Source organism: Protopterus annectens, chromosome 17.part0, assembly GCF_019279795.1.
Source record: "Protopterus annectens isolate FY-2018-M chromosome 17.part0, PAN1.0, whole genome shotgun sequence".
Lineage (NCBI taxonomy): Eukaryota > Metazoa > Chordata > Ceratodontiformes > Protopteridae > Protopterus > Protopterus annectens.
Window position 1 is genome coordinate 558,897,396 of NC_056751.1, and position 21,598 is coordinate 558,918,993.

A 21,598-nucleotide genomic window follows, 5' to 3' on the forward strand; every position below is an offset into this window, starting at 1 on the left:
GTACTGTGCTGTTACTAAATACATGAGTGTTGTGCTATAGTATATGTGTGTGTCTGTCACATAACATAGACATTCATCAATAAACACAGTAAAAAGGATTATGCTATTCACACTGACCCAGTATATACAGTCAACAAATTACTCAGAAGTCTTTTAAGGACATTGTGTGATGGGAATGTATGAAGATATACATTTCAATGGCACCATTTTGAATACGTAACGACTGGGATTTCCATTTTTTTCTTTTCCACGTATTAGGAACTTTGAGTAGTCACCTATATTAAAACCACAGACTGTTTATGACTCACAATAAAAATGAACATTTCAGTTATTTCTGACTATATGCTTAACATCCAGCTGTTGAGATTAAGAGCAAAGCTTCATTGAGAGTGATGTGGGATCCCTGGGCATTATCAGTCAGTGGACTGCAGATCCTGGAATGTAGTATTTTAAACAGTATTATTTCAGAGGTAATGTAGTATTTAACTTCAAATGTAGGACTGTACACTCCTAGAATGGTGTCTGTAGGAATGGACGTTGTGCATATAATACTTACCAACCCTTCTTACAACCTAATACCATCTAATAACAATAAAAAGTCTAACTTATTGGAAGTAGTCTAAATTATATTTGGTGTGTAACTACTAGAATCAATCTAATTTTTTAAAATAAGGGTATAATGATTGTAATAACCTGATTTCATTTGCAATGTGCCTTAACAAAACATTATTTACCAAACACTGTACTAAATGATTATTCTTACTTTTTTGCCTTAACAAAACATTATTTTACCAAACACTGTACTAAATGATTATTCTTACGTTTTCTTTTGCTTTTATTCCTAATGATACAAAACAGAGGAGAGGCCAAAACCAAAGTAAGTATAAAACCAGTTATTGCCTCTTTGTGTTTGTAATAATAGTTATATTACAAAAATCTCAAAACCAAATTCTGAGGTGTCAGTTAGAGAAGACAGCCAGTTAAATATTAGGGCTATTTTTGACTTCATACATGTTAATTTTTTTAAATGCGCATTTATTTTTTTAATACCTAATTGAAGCATCACTCTGTACTGATTGTAAGGAAAGTTCAGTATATTATTTATTGTCAGTTGTGGAAACAATCTATATAGCATTATATATACTCAGCCAAGATATTGCTTACCAATCTTTACACAAATTGCCTTGGTTTCCATGAGCATTTTTTTTATATTAAGACATACATCATGTTATGACCCCACACTGCTTTTGACTACTGGCCTTTACTTTCCATAAAAACAAAAATATACTTCCTCACATTTTTAGTTTCAGAATGTATTCCACTGTCATCTTTTTGCATGTCTGCTCGATTAAAGAATATTTTCTTTATAATGACATGTGTCCATGCGGTGTATTTCATTAAATTCACTATGGATTAAAAGGTCTATATCATATTGTCATATCAGGGTCCCTTTAGTGCAGTGACAGATATGCAGACAACAGATCCACATTGACATATTAACATTACCAGTAGAATACACAGGTTCTAGCTTTGAAAAAAAATATATGGATGGAATACCTCCCTAGCAACTTCAGAGCTGTCTGTTCTCAAGACACAGTGGTAAGTAATATGCTTCACACATTTCTGGATACACTAAAACATTTCCAGATCAAGTTTACACTTTGGAAATAGAATGAACAAGTAGTAATCTGTGCACGTTTTATATTATTCTCATTACATTTCCTTCCCTGAATCCATTTTGATTCTTTTGATTTTAAGAAACTTAATGTTACAAACAACAATTCTGAATATGGAAAAAAAAATCCCACTATGGATCTTAGCACTTATGTTAGTTTTATGCAAACTACATTCATCACTTCTGTCTCTCTTTTTTTTTTTTTTTGTCTATAGGATTACTGGCCCCAGAATTCCAGAGGGAGAAAAAGTCGACTTTGATGTATGTTTAACCGACATTTTCCTTGGTCTTTGTAGCTTGACAATTATAAGCAAACAGTGGCTTAGTTCTTTGCACAGAAATGTGATCTAAACCTTTTAATCACAGACATGGAAATACGTTTCAACATGACATTTAAAAATTTGGAGACGATACATTTTTGCTTAGTAAGAAATGGGCAGTTTCCATGGTAAATTTCTTTCTGTTGTTTTAATGTTCCAAGATTACACTGTGCCATCAGTTAAAAATCAATATGTTTAGGGATACATGTTCAATACACATATGCACATACTTATGAATGGAGAATACCAGTTTTCAATTTGAAAAAAAAAGTTGAATTCCCATGCCTGTTTCAAAAGTGGACCAATAGCACTGAAATTATTTATTCACATACTTTCTGGTATGCAATTTATTTTCGTTGTATCAAAAGTTGTTTGTTATTGCCTCAGCCCCAGAGGTGTAGAGGGATAAAACCCTAACTGTGCAGCAGATGACTCATGCTTGACTAGTGACACTAATGATGGAGCAATCAGGTGGGCAGCATGGGAGTGAGTGGCTGATGTTGGCTCAACCATCCGTGGGGAAGGAAGGCCACTTTGGTTCACTGCAATAGCCACATTAGGAGCCTTCCAACTTCCGTGCTGCAGTCAGTAAACTGATCAGTCTGGAGGTTATGCATGTGCAAAAGCAGTCATGCACATCCTGAGCATAGTAATAGAGCCTGCAAGGCATATTATGAGATGTCAGAGGTCAGGGCATGCTCCTTAGCAACAACGTGATGGTGCAGCAATAGCCTCAATATCGTCACTCGCCACAAACATTAGTCAGGTTGAGACCAAAGCAGGTTAAGGTTGGTCTGTTAAGCCCAGTAAATTAGGAGGAGAGCTGGTGGCAGCTGTCAGCTGCAGGGAGGTAGGGAAGAAGCAGACAATCAAGAAAGCAAAAATTGTCAGTACTTATCATGGGCTTACAGCAATCCAAAGGACTTACTTACATTTTATTTTTAAAATTAAGGCATGCTTTTGCAGAATTTTGTTTCTGTTATGTCATATTGTTTTAAAACCTTTAGAAATGTCACACTTTTCATTATTATTTAGTGGCAAGTTATATTTCTTATAGCAAATCATTAAGATGTTTGTATAAGGATAGAGATGGGTCAAAACCATCAGTGAAGAAACCCTTATAGCAGTGCGAAACCAGTCATTATACTGCTTGATTCATAGTCTATATTTGAAATTTGGATAGGAGTACTGGAAACTGTTTATTTCTCTTGGAAAACTACAAAGTACAATTTCATAAAAACAAAACAGAAGGAAACCATGAAAGTGTCTGAAATGTTCCTTCATCTCTTTCTTTCCAAAGGACATCCACAAGAAACGTCAGAACAAGGACCTTCTTGAGCTGCAGGCCCTGATTGATGCTCACTTTGAACACAGGAAGCAGGAAGAGGAGGAGCTTGTTGCTTTAAAAGACAGGATTGTACGTATACATAACAGGTTCTTTGCTTTAAAGCAGTTTGGCCTAGTCACAATATGATCTGACTTAACAATCATTTCAGGAATAATAATTTAGCGTACAGCTTAGCATTAATAAAATCAAAGAAGATATCAAAAATGTTTATTTATTTGTATAGCTGAGTCTGAGGCACCAATCTCAATTGTCCCTGATTTTGCAGAATGTTCTTTATTTTGCTTTAAATTTTTGCACTGTCCCACATAAACCTTTTAATTTCCTGATAAGTCCAAGAGGATTGTAGTCCGTCAATAATGCCAAACATTGTAGTTTTATACTTGTTATTCTTTAGAGAAAGCATGTCGATGCAAAATTTGTTCTATTAACTATCTAAGTCAGTTAGAGCAATATTTAAAATTTGTCCCTGATTTTGGGCCTTTGTGCTTGATTATTTTGGCTTTGTCCTTGAGTCTTCATCTATGAAGTTGAGAACTATGTTTTGGGGTTTAGTTATACTAAGGAAATGGTACTTCATCTAAGTCAGTAGAACACAGCCTACTTAATATCCACTACTAACAAACTTGTGCATTAATAACAGTCTGAAAAAAATGTATTCCGAGTACCACATTCAGTTTTCATCTAGACTGTAGGAAAAGTGATTTCAGCACCATAAAAAGTGTGTTTATTTCTTATACACTGGTTTCCACAATCATATGGCAAACACAAAAATGCCCAAATGTTCTACTTTTCGCAGAAAACAGATACAAAGTGAATGTTACTTATGACTTTACAGTAGTAACTTTACTTGATAAGTAGTTCTTTAGGGTGTGGTAGTATCATCAGACATTGATGCTACACTCAATTTTAGTATACATCTTTCTCTTGAACTAGGGCTATCACTGTTCTTTATATTTTACTGCACATAGTTATACCTACACATGCCAAACCCAGGCTGAGCAGGTTTTGAGTCACATACCCACCAAATTTAGTAGGTATAAGTTACAAAGAGACCAAAGACACACATGCAATGAGATTCAGTTAACCTCTCAAGGGTTCATGACATCCCTTGAAATAGACACCTTACATGGGTACAGTGAAACTGAACAAACATTTCAAAGATAATAATATTGATTGATTAAATGGTCATCTCTATCATGTTTCTATTATGATGAAACTTTGCTTCCAATGTAAGGCCTAGCAGAATCAATTTGTAAATGTATTATCTCACTATTCATATTTATATTTGAAAAGAAACTTTATTCTACAGCTGTAGTAAAAGTCCTGCTGTGTAGTTTTTGTGTGACAATAATGCTTTGTTCTTGTTTTCTTGACAGGAAAAGCGTAGATCTGAAAGGGCTGACCAGCAGAGGATCCGAGCTGAGAAAGAGAAGGAGCGACAAACTAGATTGGCTGTATGTCTGATTTTATTACTATTATATTTATTGTCCCTGCCCACCTACTTCATACCCTGCAAGGAGGGGGGTCCCTCTAATGCCTAAGATGTTTTTGTTTCAATCGAGTGGTGAAGGAATCTTAATGAGATTACTTGTTTAATAGCATTTAAATAAATAATAAAATAATTTGCCTGTACTCTTTCATTTTTATAGGAAGAGAAAGTAAGGAGGGAAGAAGAAGATCTGAAGAGAAGAGCTGACGATGATGCCAAAAAGAAGAAGGCTTTGTCTTCCATGGGAGCTGCTAGCAGTTACTTGGCCAAGGTAGGCAATGACCATGTACGATGCTTATCAAGGTATGCAAACTGCTCATTTGTGGTGAGTTTTGCTTATAATGACATTTTGAACATAGTGCAAATTAGGAATGATGGAATCACTGAAATCTTGAAATCAACTAATAATATATTTTTTCATGGTTGAAAAAAGAGCATTTTAAAAATCATGACTTCTGCTGTTAATTCTGATGAAGCCTAATTCTGATATATGCAGTACATTGTAACTCAAGCTTCCTAAGACCTATCCAGCTGTGCTATGCTAGCATATCACTGCTTTTTTAAGTAGATACCTACATCTGATGAAGCTGAAAGAACTGAAAGCACCCTTGAAGTGTACAGAAACTATCAAAGCTGCCTCACCTTAACACACATTATTTGGCATTCATGCAGAAAATTCATGAGTTTCTTTACATTGTGTTTTATTCAGTATATATTCCATTATGTTTTATTCAGTATATATTCTTCAGACCCCATTTACTGCTATAGATCTTCCTGCTGTGAGTAGTTTATTTATTTTAGTACATCTTCTTGCATGAGAAGCCTTTGTAATAAAAAAAATATTGTTACCCCAACAAAACACATTTATTTTTATTTTCTTTTATTTTTATTTTAAATTTGTTAACCTGGTAGAGTACTGATCCCATTTCCTCAAATTTAATATTAATAACTTACATGGGACTCCATGCAATCGAAAAGGGTAAATGGGCAGGCCATATCTAAACATATAACTCTACTTCATTTATAATTAAAATGATCAGTTTCAAAAAATCTTAGTTATCAGGAGAAACTGGCAGCTCTCTGCCTGTCCTCAGTCTCATACTCACTCCTCAGCGGAGATCTGTGTTTAGCCTTTCAAGCCATGAAAGATCCAACCCTCATTGAACACATATTCATTCACAGAAGAAACTGTATCTCAAATACATGTTTAAGAGAAGTAAACTTTTAGTTATGTACTCACCATAACTTCAGATGTTTGGGATCCATCTCGCCTACATTCTGACTGATGGGTTCGGAGCCGATCCCTCGGCTCCGACTCGGCACGCTTATGCCAAAGAGCGAAGTCTCTTATTGGCTGAGCTTACTATATCCCAGGATGCACCACTACCAGTCCCCCAGATCTAGTTTCTAGACTTTGGGGACCCCTCCGCATCATCAAGATCAGTGTCCGATGTAAGAGACTCAGGGGAGTCCACGTGCTTCCTGTTGCACAATCTCTTCCTTGGGGGCTCCTCCGAAGACAACTCCAAAGAACCCTCAGGAGGAGGGGAACCCCCAGTGGGGGTAACCTCAGGCCCCGGGGCTCCGCTGCCTAGGGACAGGGGAACTGCCAAAGACCCAGTCTCCACGCCCAGGGAAGGTGCCGGTAAAGCCATAGAGATGGCCGAAGAAGACTTGGCCAAGGCACTCCTCATAGCTCTGAAAGCTGGACCCCCAGAATCCTGGGAGTGTCCGGTCCCCAGAGCCACGATAGCAGACGGAAGTCCTGCAGCCGAAGCACTGAGAGGGAGGCTCGGAACCGACAGCATTGGTCCCGAAACGTCACCCCCGGGTCCGGCCGAAGAAGTCCGCGTGCCAAACTCGGACCCGAAGGCCGGGGTTGGAGTAAGGGTCGGAGCCGACCCTAGGATCTCCAACGGCTCCAACAGCACCTGCTCCGACGGAGCCGAAGCGGTCGGAGGAGGAATGGCAATGGAATGGGCTATTGGCTCTGAAGCCAATTGGGTCGGAGCCGAAACAAATTTTTGAAAGACTGGGGACTGGAACAGTCTTTGGAGCACCCTGTCTATGTCCGAATCTGACATCCTCGATAACCTAGAGGAGACTGAACGGGTTCGAGTTGGCCTCTCCAACGGCCCCAAGGGGCTAGGGGACCGGCTCCGAGGCGACTCGATAACTATCTGCGCCGAAGGAATGCACAAGCCAGTTTACATCGGTACCGAGGAGGACTTAGGCGCCGAGGAGGGAGTGTCTGAGCGGACAACCTTCATCGGCTCCGAGATCAGTGGAGCCGATGAAGGTGACCCGCCTCTCGATGCCCCAGCCATCGGCTCCGAAGCCAGAGGAGTCGAGACTGGAGGCATCGAGGCAGACCGTTCCGCCCTCGGCTCCGAAGTCCTTGGAGCCGAAGGAGAAGCCTGTCTATGTCTTTTGGCGGTCGGGTCCGACGGACTGGTCGGAGCCGCCCTTTTCTTTTTAGCAGGAGAAGGAGAGGATGCTAAAGCTTCTTCAAAAGAGGGTTTTATAAGGCCTTTCAATATAAGCTTATTTTTCCTCTCTTGGAGGACCCTCGAGGAAAAAGCGTGACACACGCTGCAGGACTCCTGCAAATGTTTGGCGCCCAAACAATATACACAGAGAGAGTGGTCATCCGTGATAGACATTTTAAAACTACATTTAGTGCACTTCTTAAAGCCCGAAGGCCTAGGCGCCTGAGACATTATAAGTAGAATTGAGTAACTCTCTCACAGACAAAAAACTCTTTTGAAAAGACTGACACTACAAGGATTAACTTGCCTTTAAGAAAGACAGCCAGCAATTAAATTAAGGCCAACTGAAGACATACAACAGTGAATATATAAGGGAATCCGAGAACCCCTAAAGGTTCAAAAGGAATTGACTGACAGGGAAGGCCCTACAGAACAAGGGGGCCTGTAGCCAGAACAAACACCAATCACACACAAATTTTCCACAAAAAGTTTTCAAAACACACACAACAGCACAGAGTAGCCGTTAAAACAGCTTTTTGTTAAAGAATTAGCAAATTTCTGACAGAAAAGTTAGTGAAAAGACACTACTTAGCTCAGCCAGCTCGAGACCACATCTTTGCTAGTTAGCTTCAAATGAGATCTGGGGGACTGGTAGTGGTGCATCCTGGGATATAGTAAGCTCAGCCAATAAGAGACTTCGCTCTTTGGCATAAGCGTGCCGAGTTGGAGCTGAGGGATCGGCTCCGAACCCATCAGTCAGAATGTAGGCGAGATAGGATCACATAACATCCTTAATCAGCAGATAAATAAGACATGTTGGTGTGATCTTTTCATATCCCAATGTAACCCTCACCTTTGGAACAAACTTCCATTACATGTCAAGCAGAGTAGCACATTTGCAACCTTCAAGGTAAACCTAGGTAACTGAATAGGCAGCCTCAAATTCTTCCCCATCTATCTTGTCTTGCCCTCCTCGTGTCTAGAGGGAACTTTTGAAGAGGGGGTTTTGGCTATGCTTGGAATGGTTTGCAAAGTGACTGCCTAGTGCTTACCTATGAACCATATCACTTTGGAGAATTACATCACTTTTTCCATATTTAGTAGATCAAAAGCACTCACTGCAAATACTTCATATGTTTTTTAATGGAATATTAGTAAATGTTCCTTTAATATATGTCCATTTTATATAGTAGAATGAAAAATAGAAATCTGGTCATGAAATGAAAACAACAGAAAATATTGAGCAGACACTACTACCTAATATACAGTGCAGAAGAGAAGTAACATATTTTTATAAATAATCTTCTGTACTGTGGAAAGCTTTTTTGTAAATATTACAGCAAAGGGCAATTTACCAAGCAGAGCCAGAAAACAACTTTTTAATCAGTTTTGCAATGGCTTAACATCGTTTTCCATAAATATATGCAGGAGTTGTAGCATCAATAGTGACTACTATACTGTAAACCCAAAATATCAACATAGGGTTAAGGCAAGCACACTTTTTGAAAAACAATAGAAGATCATAAGCTTGAAAATCAAACCTATGCAGCTATCTGCTACAAGCAACATTTGCATGAAAGTTTTGCCGGAATTGCAGTCAGCTTTGTCTTTAACAACAAAATGCAGTAACTAGATATTTTTCTCTTATAACAGGCTGACCAGAAGAGAGGCAAAAAACAGACTGCCAGGGAAGTGAAGAAGAAGATCTTGGCAGAACGACGCAAGCCTCTTAACATCGACCATCTGAATGAAGACAAGTTGAGGTACATTCTTACCTGCTGCATTTCAAATGAGTCTTCCTTCTAGGAGATTCCACAGCTGCCTAGTGACACTGTTTAATGTCATCAGCTATTGTTATAATTCTCTTAACAGTCACATATATGTGATAAAAACTTTCAGATGCAGTTTGACTATAGAAACAATAAACAATGAAGGGGTTACAAGCACAATAATAATTTTTCTGTGGAATTGGGTACCTTACAAAAAGAGATGGTATTGGGTTTTAATCCCCAAATGAGAGCTAATATTTTCCTTTTTTACTTCTGTGATCTAAGAGAGAACTAGCAAAACTTAATAAATGTCCTAGACATTAATACATTTGTAGAAGACCAGAATATCTAGGGTTTAATACAGGGAATGGAAGACGCACAGGACGCATGTTATTTTTCTGCACATGGGCTAGTTTCTATGCCAAGCATTAGGTACTGGTGACATGAGAAGCACTGGTTTTATATTAACTCAATACAACCTAGCTCAGTCACAACATCCTTCTGATATATACAACTACTGAAGTTATAATATACTATCAGATTTTGTTAAATATATTCCCAACATCAGCTACTTTGATAACAGCAAAACTATTTCCCTAGGAGCTGCAGTTCTGGTTTGAGACAAGGAGGCTCAGATTTATGACTCTTAATGGATATATCAGGGGACTGAATTCTTCAGCCTACATGCTACAAGAAACAAAAAAAAATGACGAGGCTGTTTGGTCGGTCTGTCTCTCTCTCTCTTTGTAGGGTTCTGCCACATAAATTGATATTTTTTTATGCTATGGTCCCTTAATTTATGTCCTTAGCCTTGAATAGAACTTTGGGTAACCACAGTGGTGCAGCGGTTAGCATTGTCACCTCACAACAAGAGGTTCCCTGGTTCGATCCTCGGCTGGGGTGCCTTCTGTGCGGAGTCTGCATGCCCTCCCTGTGATCACGTGGGTTTCCTCCAGGTGCTCCTGTTTCCTCCCACATCACAAAGACATGCTGTAGGTGGACTGGACACTCTAAATTGGCCCTAGGTGTGAGTGCGTGTGTGTGTGCCTTCTGTAGAAGGTTGGGCGGCGGGCTGGCAACTCGACACCATAAAACTCCACTACCAATCATGAGTGGACATGTGATCTGCTTTGGCGACCCCTAACCAGGAAAAGCCAGAAGAAGAAGCCTTGAAAGGAAGTTTTACTGTTATGATTTCTTTTTACTTTTCTAATAGTATACCAGGAAGAAATACCAAAGTTCCTCTATAATACCTCTCTTGAAATATAATTTTCCAACCTGTGCCTCCTCATCAGTGACTTTAGATTAGTTTATTGTTAAGTAATGAGCACAATGCAACCATAAAACACTGCAGTTAAACAACTATAAGGAGGTACTATATGCATGACTACCTATTTTAAGGCATAGTGTATCCTAGATGGAGTCGTCTGAAATAATACATTTTTAATTGCACCTTTTGTTGTTGACTATATAACAGAGAGACGGATAATTAAAATTAGACACAAACTTTAATATTAACACCATGTTAAACATAATTACAGTGGGTTTATGGTGATTCTTCAAAATGTTATGAACTCAAACTACAACTGATTGAATTCAAATGGTTGATTATGTATACACTGAAAATAAAAAAAAAACATTTTATTTATATAAATATATGTGATCTACCTCAGGAAAAGATGGTAACATTCAGTCAGCTGTACTGGCTTTTCCCATGTTCATCAAAAAAGCTACTGAATGAAAGGTTCATAACTCAAGGGGGCTTGCCCTTCTGCAAAAATAGATTTTTTTCTTTCTTGATGTATACAAGACATACCATTTGGGATCAACAATTTGTGGTTCGAGTTTATGACATTTCAAGGAAATGTCATACAATCCTTAGAATGTCAAGAATGTTAAATGTGTTCTCAGACCAAATACCACATCGCTTCTCATAGCTTTCAAGTGTTAATATGTTTTTTGTCTGCCATAAATATGTATATTGTGTGTGTGTGTGTGTGTGTGTGTGTGTGTGTGTGTGTGTGTGTGTGTGTGTGTGAGAGATGTGTGTAACAACATGGCATATAATGAATAGTTTGTGCTGGATGGCCACATTAGTGCTGTAGGTCTTAGTTCTCCAGCCATGAAACTGTGTGAAACATCTCCACCAGTGAAGTAGATAAATTGACCTAGGCATATTGAATCCAAGTTGAGTTGTATAATTATTTCTGTTCTAGGGAAAAAGCCAAGGAACTCTGGGACTGGCTGTACCAGATGGAGTCTGAGAAGTTTGATATGAGTGAGAAACTGAAGAGGCAGAAATATGAGGTACGTATAATCCTATTTATTTAAAACATTGTGGAATGGAACATCTATGTACAAAAGACATTAAGAAATTAATATTCTACAAATGAAGAATTGTCCGGTTATGTGATAAATTTCACTAACATTAATGTACAACTGTGTGTGCAGACAGGCTACACAAAATTATTTGATTTTTGCTTCATCATTTCACGGCTTGAGTAAGATGGTTTAAAATGTTTTTATTAATGTGACTGTTACTTCTGAAAGATATAGTTATTAATGGAAAGATTATTTCTTCAGCTATATGATTAAGCAAAACAGGTCATTCAGGAAATAAAAGAACATTAAATACAACAGTTCTGCCACTAAATGTACAAAAATGTTATGAGAAATTGAACATTTCCTATAAAGATGCATGATCTGCAATTATATTGGCTATGGAAATCTAAAAACACTGAGAAGTCATCTCGTATGATCAGAATAGTCACCCCTGTTTTGTTATTTCAGCATCCATGACAAGAAACAATATACATGAGCAAAACAATGAGTATGTTAGGACACTTCTATGAATGCCTGGACCCACTGCCCCTGTTCAGCCTTATCAATGATCATATCTATGTGTTAGATGAACACTGAGCCTCATCTGGTAGTTCTTAGCTGTGGGTGTGGATGTTGTGTCAAGCTATATTGTCATTTATCAAGCAAAAAAAGTTTCTTCCCCTCCTTCACGTGTGCATGGTTGAAGATTTATTGCCATCCTTATCCTACTGTAGTGTTAAAGCACGTGTACAGTGATAAGTCATAAACTATAAACATTTTCTTTGATATGGCTTTTGTTATCTGGAAATTGAATTCCTTGTAGATATTATTGCACTCCTCCCCAGATTTCACAGTGTGTATACGTAGGTTAGTTCCAACCACAAAATAAGAACTGTCCAAATGCCGCCAATGTCTTTAAATTTAGCCATCTTGTAAACAGACTCAATTACTTACTGAGATGAACCTTGTTTCCTGGTGGCCAGACATAGTCTTTCCATCATTATAATGGGCTTTGGTTGTTTAAGATAAATGTTAATGTTCCCCCAAAGCTACTCATACACCTTCATTTCTAAATTGCCACTACGTATTTCAGTAGCAACACATTTCCAGAACTATTCATTATACCAGGTCTCACTGACTGAGTAGGCCCCAGTCATGTCTCCCACCCTGCCATTTGTGCTTCTTACTGTTGTTTTCAGAGTAACAGCAAGAGTTTCTTGCTGAGAGCTGGTGGTAATATACTAAGTTTCATTTTCATATTCATGTAGCCACATGTTGTCTGAAGTTCTCACATAACTGTAAAGCATGAACAAGTACAACATCTGCCAAGTGCTTTCAACAGCTACAAAGGAAAAGTAACTGTGTTGTTTTTCTTTAGTTTACTTAACACAGGGTTAAAAACATTCACTGGATGAGGCTGTGAAATTGTGTAAACAGCTATGCCACTTATGTCCCTTCCCATATAGAAGCTGAACTGACTTTTTTTGTTTCAAATCCATTGAAAACATGTTTTGCTCTAATTTCTCTTAGATTGTTACACTTCAAAAGAGATTTGAAGAACTGTCCAAGTAGTAAGTAGAAAAGCAGTTGCTCAGGTTACAGGTCTGCCCTTCAAGGGCCTCGTGCACCTGCATGCCAAGCTTTTGGGTGGCTGTACGTGGGGGCAGCAGGTCAGCTCATCAGTAAATAACCTCTCAGTTCTTAAAATAATGCTCAGTGTCTGCACAGATGGCACGTTGACATGGCAAAATGTATTGATTTTAGAATAATCATTATTTAGCATGTGTTCTGATCAGTACTGCAAAGCTGACTGGTGAGAGAGATGGTTGAATGCGATCCAAAAAATATTAAGTTTCCTTGCTAAAGGTTTACAGATAACTGACTTTTTATTAAGAATTCAGGATATGTCAAAGCCTTTTCTCCAACACATACAGTTTCATACAGCTGGAATATATACAGTCTGAGAAGGGCCATTAACAATCTATTTTGTCAAATTCAGCTGATTTTCCTTATTTTATGCTAATAGATTTGAATAAAATGGTCCATCACTGTTGATGGACCCAGTTTATGCTACAATAGCCAAGAAACATTTCTTTTGGCACACTCATCAGCCTTTTCTTTAAAGACATAAAATACAGTTTTATAATTCAAATATTTCAGTATATATCTGCAGCCTGAAGAGTAAGAATAAATAGAGGAAGATGGTGTGTGCATAAGTACATGCGTGTGTACAAGTGGATATGTGTGTGTGTGTGCGCGCGTGTGTGTGCGTGCGTGTGTGTGTAATTTACAGGAAACATATTACATCATGACACACGTTGATTCCTGCTTATAAATGTAAGAATACTGTAGATCACATGTCACATATAATGAGCAAAAATGAAGGAAGAAAGCAAAATGTAGTAGGAAGTCATGTGTGCCTAGCCTTCTAATCCAGGGATCTGATAAAAATATAATTAATCTTTAACCTTACACTCACAATTCAGAAATTGTTATTGAGAAAAAGACATTAAAAGAAATATATTGTACAGGAAAACGCAAATATTTACTGTCATACATATTACTGTCATCATACCCAACAGACATTTTAAAATTTGGACAATTGCATCCTGTATCAACCTTGACAGAAGTAAAACTTGGATTTATTAAATTATTTATCTATTTATCATTTTTTTTTGTCTAGTAAGTCCCACATTTTCCCCAGATTACCCAGAAGACACAGCTCCACAAATTAAACAATAAGGCTGAGTGCAGCCCTAGTACCATTTTAACAGCAACACAATGAAAAAAAAGCTCATCTACCAAACAGATGAAACTACTGCTGTATGTGAACAAACTGTCAGACAATGCCCAAGAACAGGAATAAATGCATTACTAATTTAATTTATACATTCTGAAACAACCACGACTAAACATTTCTGAAATAACCATAGGTCTTAGTGCTTTCTACATCATACAGTTATACCATCTTGAGTTCTTGGATCCCTACTACAATATTTTTTCAGGGAATTTCAATGGGTAACACTAGTAAGGCACCTTCAGGTTCTGCCAGCTTGGTACAGCTTCGGATATGTCAGTGTGCAGAACTGATCATTATTTTAATACTTCTCTGTCTTTTACGACAAAGAACTTGAACTGATTTTGACATGCTGCCCTTACAGCTGGCTTCATGTATATCAAAAAAGGTAAGTGACAGTCACAAATTCTGGTCAGTCTGTGAAACACAGTAAGGTCTTTCCCCTTCAGGTCTGTGGTTAGAAAATATAGCTAATCTTACAAGTAAGTATAAACTGGTTTATGCTTCTTCTGTTGTCCTCAGTACGCACTTTGTCTTGGCTTAATGGATCTCACCCCAAGAGTTTGTGGAAAGCCAATCAAGCAATCAGAAATCTAAAACTATAGGGTGATTGGTCTTAAAGATTGTAAACGGTAAGTTGTCTAGGTGGCTAATATTATCTCAGGGTCATTGTACACACATACATTCATTCTGTACTTGTGGTCCACTTAAAGTGCAGGAAATGTAATAGCTAGAAAGCTTTCACTTATGTATATACATATATGGGTCCCCTTCAAAGGATTGAAATTGCAGAACATTGAACCTCTGTTCATCGAGGACCAGAGGATCGAAGTCCTGCAATATCGAACCCTGTGAATGGAGATCACCGTACAGTACAGAACGAGAACTTTGCCATTCTGTTCACTAAAGTGTGATCTCAGAATTGGTATATTTAAGTAGCAGGGTGTGTGTGGGGTGCAGGGGGGCTTCCCCCCCTCCAAAAATGTGAAATAATAAGTTTTCATGTTCTATTTTTTTTTCTTTTGGGTTTGATATTGCAGAACTTCGATCCTCTGGTCCTCGATGATCAGAGGTTCAATGTTCTGCGATTTTGATCCTCTGAAGGGGACCTGTATATATGTGTGTATATATATATATATATATATATATATATATATATATATATAGTTACACTTCATAATCTCGAATTACTGAAATCCTGAATTTCAGTAACTCAAGGCCATGAAGGTGAAAACTAGAATGCCGAAAGTGCATAAGAGCAAATATGAATATCTCAAATCCATGCTTATGCATTTCCAGTATGTCGCGTGTCGTGTTATGGTGCCTGAGATTGCAGGTGAGTGAATTTTTGTGTGTGTTTTTGTACATTGTATGATGTGTGGGTAAGGGTAGGGAGGTGTAAGTGTGAGTGTTGGATTTGTTGGAGTTTGTGTATGTGTGACGTGTATTTGTGTGCGAGTGAGTGGAGGATGGCGTGGTGTGAGTTTTTTTTTTATGTTATGTGTGACCTAGGAGTTGGTATATATAAGTAGGGGGGGTGTTTGGGGCTTGCCCCCCACATGGGGGTGCAGGGGGGCTTGCCCCCCTGCTTATATGTAGTGTAGTGTTGTGTGGTTTGTGTGCTGTGGGTGGAATGGTGTGTGTGTGTTATATGATGTATGGTGTATGTATGTTCGTGATTGTGTGATTCGGGATTGTGGATTTTGGTATTGTGAATGGTTCAACTTTATAGTCTCGGGTTACTGAAATTCGGATTTCAGTAATTCGAGATTATGAAGTGAAACCATATATATATATATATATATATATATATATATATATATATATATATATATATATATGTGTGTGTGTGTGTGTATGCATATATATTTTTTTCAAGCTATAAACTTAAGTGCAGTTCAGTACTGTCATTTGACGATCAACACCATTACAAAAAAGTTTGCCTTCTTTCCCCATTATTAAATTATGTTCCAATATGTCCAATTTTTCTCTTTGCAATGTTAATATTAATGTTCAAATGGTGCTTCTACACCCTCAGAGTATTGGTCTGAGTTGTCTAAGAAAACTGCTTATGATATTATGTCGTAGGCAGTATAATATGCTCATAGTACAGCAACCATGTGTGTGTTTAAAATACATTGTATAGCTTGTAGTATTTCTTTATATGCAATCTGGAATTATGCAGGTGCTACCTCCTTGTGTCCATTGAAAACTAATTATAATTCTTGACATTACCTTAAAATAGGAATTCTGTCATATCAAGCAGATGTATAGTGGCCTGGGTGGTCTGAACAACAGACCAAGCACAACAAAGAAAGCAAAACTTGACATCTGATTCTAATTGCATTAAGGTTTCTGCTTCTATGTCCGATATTACTGAAGTCTTCCCCAATACTAACCTGACCTGTAAATTGTACAAGAATTGCCAACAAGGCAAAGACTTCCAAGCTTCATGAGCACTGAGCACTGCTCTGATTCTTGGGAAAATGACACAGGAGTAGAGCCTTTCAACAATATATATATGGCCTTTGTGAGCCACTTCAAAGATAGGCTCCTTCACAGAAAATTTGTTATATTTAATACATTTTAAAAGTGCTTTTCTGTGGGAGAATTACATTTTATTTTTTGTGCAAATGCTCATAATAGGATTTGGGCAGTTCATAAAAGGCAAAATAAGTGAAGGTGGAAATTTGAAGGTATAGCCTGCTTTTGTGCCATTTGTTATCATCTCATACTTTTGTTTCCAATGATCAATGTTGTATTGTGGGTCAATAAAGGAACTGTGGCCTTGATAAGGTAATATGACGAAAGGTATCCATACTCTCATCCTGTGGAAGGACAATCTTATTAAAAAAGAATTATGTGTTGTTCACAGATTACTACAGCTAGGAACCGCATTGATGAACTCCAAAGCAGTAAGTATTGCAGTCTATATCTACAACTCCCATAACATTGTCCATTTGCATATCATTAGCATGACAAGTCACCTGTGTCATGAGATTTCTTTTAAATGCACATGTCTTACACACTCTTAGAATTAATAGTCAGTGATCTCTGTACAACTGCAAACTTAAGAGGTACCTGGAATGTGTCGAGACAGGTAACATAAAGCAAACAGCAGCTGTGACCTCAATTAGGTCACATTAACGGCTGACTATAAGATGTAATTTAAATTAAGCACATTTCAGTGTAAATGCTTTAGTGGGATATGATAATGTTATCAAGTTTTACAGGGTATCAAAACAGGCTTATAAAATAGTTAAAACTGTACTGCTTAGTTATCTGTTTACTTTACTGCAAAATGCAGTTGTGTTTAATACCAACAAATTAATAGCCTGTTGTCAAGATGTAAAACAAAGGGATGCGGTCAAAACTATATGTATATTTTATGTCTGCATAATCAGTTGCAACTGAGTTTACCCTATAGTCGCCTTAAATACAGTCTGCAATCTATTCACCATAAATTCTAAAAAAAAAAAAATCCCATGAATGTCTTTTCTAGGTTCTTATACAAGTTTCAACAGATGTAACATTTAAGTATAAACTAAGAAATATATAATGTCTAAAGTGTACAAAAGTTAAATCTAAACTATATATTAAGGAGGGACAGGTTCCCAGAAAACAAAGTTCATAACACAAAATAATAAAATATTTGCACATCTGTTGCTATTATTATTATTATTATTATTATCATCATAATTACTATGCCTGTCTTCAATTCTGAAAAATAAATAAAAGGAATTAAGCATTGCTTTCATTTGGAAAATGATTTGCAGTTATGTAGATAAATGTTCTAAAGTCAGGATGGTTTTGCAGAGATCACGGGGTCTATAACAAGACTAAAAGAACATTTTATATATGCCTATGTAACCAGTCTTTTGATTGTCCTCTAATCAAATCCCCCCACACTTCTGATCATACATTTTCCCAAAGCTCATCTACCATGCAAAGTGTTAATGCATTCTCAAAATAAGACCTTAATTAACAGAAATGAGTTTTCCCCTTTGCATGTCATAGTCACTAGTGTTTGTAACACAGATTTGATTAAAAAGAAACTAAACCTGAATGATGACATTTTCTTAACTTTAACAAAAGCATACCTAATGAAGTCAGTTGTGACAAACAGGTTAGTTTAGTAAAATTATGGTTTCTGAAATATAACGCATAACTATTGTTTATATTTTGTTTTACATTGTCTGTGCTTTGGAGAGAAACTGAAAATGCCCCTATCTGTATATACTTAATTTGTGCTGTAGACAGATGTTGATGGCTGTAAAAAGGAAGTGCATCTGTGGTGTGATTATCTTAATTAAGAAACATTGTCTTTGTTGTTCATCTATATTTTGACCTCTCTCCAAAGCACAAAAGCAATAAGGCACAACGGGATGTGAATGGGATACACTGTAAATGAGTGGGGGGTACACCTAAGCACAAATTCCCAGGCAAAGTACAAACACACCTACAAAGCCTATTAAATTTGTTTTAAATCACATCCCTTGAGCACTTACTGCATTTATACAATGGGTCTGTGGGTCCCATTGTTTAGATTACAGCATTAACCTAACAGTCCTAACAGCTAGAACTCAGGGAGCCAATGACAGGTAAGTGTTGCATGTTTCTGTGTATTTAAGTATGCATGCACTTCTGTGCGACTCAATTACTTAAACTGCATGTCATTTGCATGTGATATCAAATAAAATATAGCAATTTGATCTTAGTCATCATTTCATAGACCTTTCATACATATTTATTCATCAATGCGTGTGTGTGTGTGTGTGTGTGTGTGTGTGTGTGTGTGTGTGTGTACACACACACACACACACACACACACACACACACACACACACACACACACACACACACACACACATGATGTTTAGGCACACACTGATGATGTCATCTTATATCACTACAGAAACAGAACATATTAATGCTGGTATCAAATTATCAATTAATAATTTGAATAACAAAAGAAGAACTTTATTAAACTTTGAATGATAAAACAGTTTATATACAGTAGATGTTCTGAGCTGATTATGTAGTTCACAGATGAATCAGTAATAACTATGATTAATACAGATGTAAAAGATCATGAACATTTTGAACACCAGCCATCTGCTGACAAATATTGCATTCTAACACTTCCTCACCCTAAACATCTTCATTTAAAATCTAGTGTTGAAATGCTAGTTTTATTTTCACTGCTGTGCTTTCTAAGATTGTACATTGCTTGTAGGATGCCCTGCTATTTACTTCCTTTGAGGTTTCTGCAGTTAAGGTACTGAGTCTGCCTGAACAGCAAAAGTGAAACTAAAAATGATCTATTGCAATAAAAGTTCAGATGTGATAGACATTATGTTAACAGCTAGTCATTATATTATTCAAGGTATATAATATTGTCATAACTACATGTTTCAGTTTGTACTTCCTCAAAAAATGGTCTCCATAATCTGAAAAGATTCAGTAATACTGTAGCTCTGTAAAATGCATAAGGTTACATTATGTGAGTTTTTTAAAGCAATACAGACATGTACATGCATACACCCAGAATTTCACTACAATCCATGTAGCATTTTATTCCCCTGCTAGCTCCAGGATTAAAAGTATAATATGTTTAGACTGCAGAACTATTGTTCAAATTTAGGACTAAAATATCCATAGGCTAGAAAGAATAAAAAAAAAAGAAATATATGTCAGTAGGCTAAACATGTTAAATAACCTTCTTTTTGTTTTGTTCAGGAAAAGAGTCGGGAATGTTTTGTGTTGTATATGTATCTATTTTGCATGTGTTGGCACTGGTTCTGGTTCAGAAGGTACCAAATGCATATTAGTGTTCTGGGTGTTCACTGAAGTAGCATGTGCTGTATTTATGTGGCTATATTGAAAGATCTGAGTTTGTTTTGCTTCTTTTCTTCCTATCACTTACTATTATGCATGCATACATTGTCATGCTCCAAATTAATACTGAAACCCTGATGCTGTTAGACATGACAGTCTAACTGCAGAGCATACCTTTCTCCATTATGTAGCCTGGTACCATTTAGTATAATAATATGGAGCAACTTTACTTCTTTTCAAGCAGTTACACTGTGATGCATGATTGGATGTCGTTTGCCCACATTCCCCTCATTTTGCAGACTGCACTCAGACATTATTCCATCATCACATGACTGTAACATGAATCACTGCCAAAAAAGATAACATTTGCCACTAAGCATTGACCTGGAATGAAGATAAAGCATATTACTCTGTAGAGTAAAAGGTTTTGATTTATTTATCCTTTTCTCAAGTACACGTGATGAGTCTCAACTAAGTTTGTCATTATTACCCTTGGCAAACTCTGGAAGTCATCACACTAAATATTTAATTTAGCTGTATATTATCGTTAAAATAATGCATGCTGTGCATTACCTCTATTTATTCAACTACTTAGGCCATCATACTAACAAATAAATAAGTAAACAATGTGCATGGTAACAAATATCTAAACTAATATGTGTTGCATTCCATACTGAGAAACTATATAGTAGTAGAGCATATTAAATAAACATATAAAACCTCTTTTCCCTCACTTTGGGTAGAATCTGGCATGTGTAGAGAATATTAATATTTAAAATATTTTTATAACCCAGTTTCATAAAGAATATGTCACTATTCTTTACATTTCACATAAAGATACAATAAGGAATGGAGCAGAAGAGAAGAACAAACTTGCTAATTTAAATCAGCACATTGCACACCCTATCCCTGCGATGCACACAAATTAGAACAAATGGAGGTATGAATTTGAAGAATACAATTTCTGTACCACAACTAACACAATTTTCTTATTTTTTGTACTACAGCAGCAAGAAGGCAGGTGGCACCAAGGGCAAAGTCGGTGGTCGCTGGAAGTAAAGCGATCACTGAAGGCTCGCACTCTAAGCAGCGTCCCTCCATTCAACTGCATCGTCTTCCTCTGCTTTATAAGATACTGTCATGGACTCCAGTAGGCCAAAGGAATAAAGAGAGACCTGTATTATGGAAACAACTCAGAACCATGCCTTAATCCATACCCGTTGCCATTCATTTCCATTATTTATTATCAGAGTGCAACTATACTCATCTCCTTTGGGAACTGTTGTATGATTCTCATTTTTGTAAATAAAGTATGACATACATTATGCACCTTCATTATATTACTGGCCATAGACTTTATTTATTTCCTACTAAAAGAAAGAAATTATGCTCAAAAATGGAATTCTACAGATTGCTTTTTTTTCTGTTATTGAGATGTCTGTGGGTTCTTCTCCAGCAGCACTCGCAAAAAAGTAACAAATTCTAACAACTGGATTTTCATTCTCACAGTAAAAAATATGCACTATATCAGCCCTTTAGAAAGAAGTGTAT

General features: G+C 37.0%; 1 protein-coding gene across 7 annotated transcripts in view; it reads left to right on the forward strand.

Moving 5' to 3' along the window:
* TNNT3 (troponin T3, fast skeletal type) overlaps positions 1-21,382 on the forward strand; it is a 60,256-nt gene extending 38,874 nt beyond the window's left edge. For 6 of the 7 annotated variants that reach the window (XM_044059097.1, XM_044059098.1, XM_044059099.1 and 3 more), the window contains 9 exons: positions 859-877; positions 1,891-1,936; positions 3,296-3,412; positions 4,720-4,797; positions 4,993-5,103; positions 8,975-9,084; positions 11,307-11,397; positions 17,085-17,124; positions 21,055-21,382. In XM_044059097.1, the coding sequence (XP_043915032.1) occupies positions 859-877; positions 1,891-1,936; positions 3,296-3,412; positions 4,720-4,797; positions 4,993-5,103; positions 8,975-9,084; positions 11,307-11,397; positions 17,085-17,124; positions 21,055-21,257 (815 nt within the window). In that variant the 3' untranslated portion in view covers positions 21,258-21,382. Of the gene's footprint in view, positions 1-858; positions 878-1,890; positions 1,937-3,295; positions 3,413-4,719; positions 4,798-4,992; positions 5,104-8,974; positions 9,085-11,306; positions 11,398-12,942; positions 12,984-17,084; positions 17,125-21,054 lie in introns of all 7 variants that reach the window. The other variant, XM_044059104.1, reaches the window with a different exon arrangement.
* Positions 21,383-21,598: the final 216 nt, after the last annotated feature.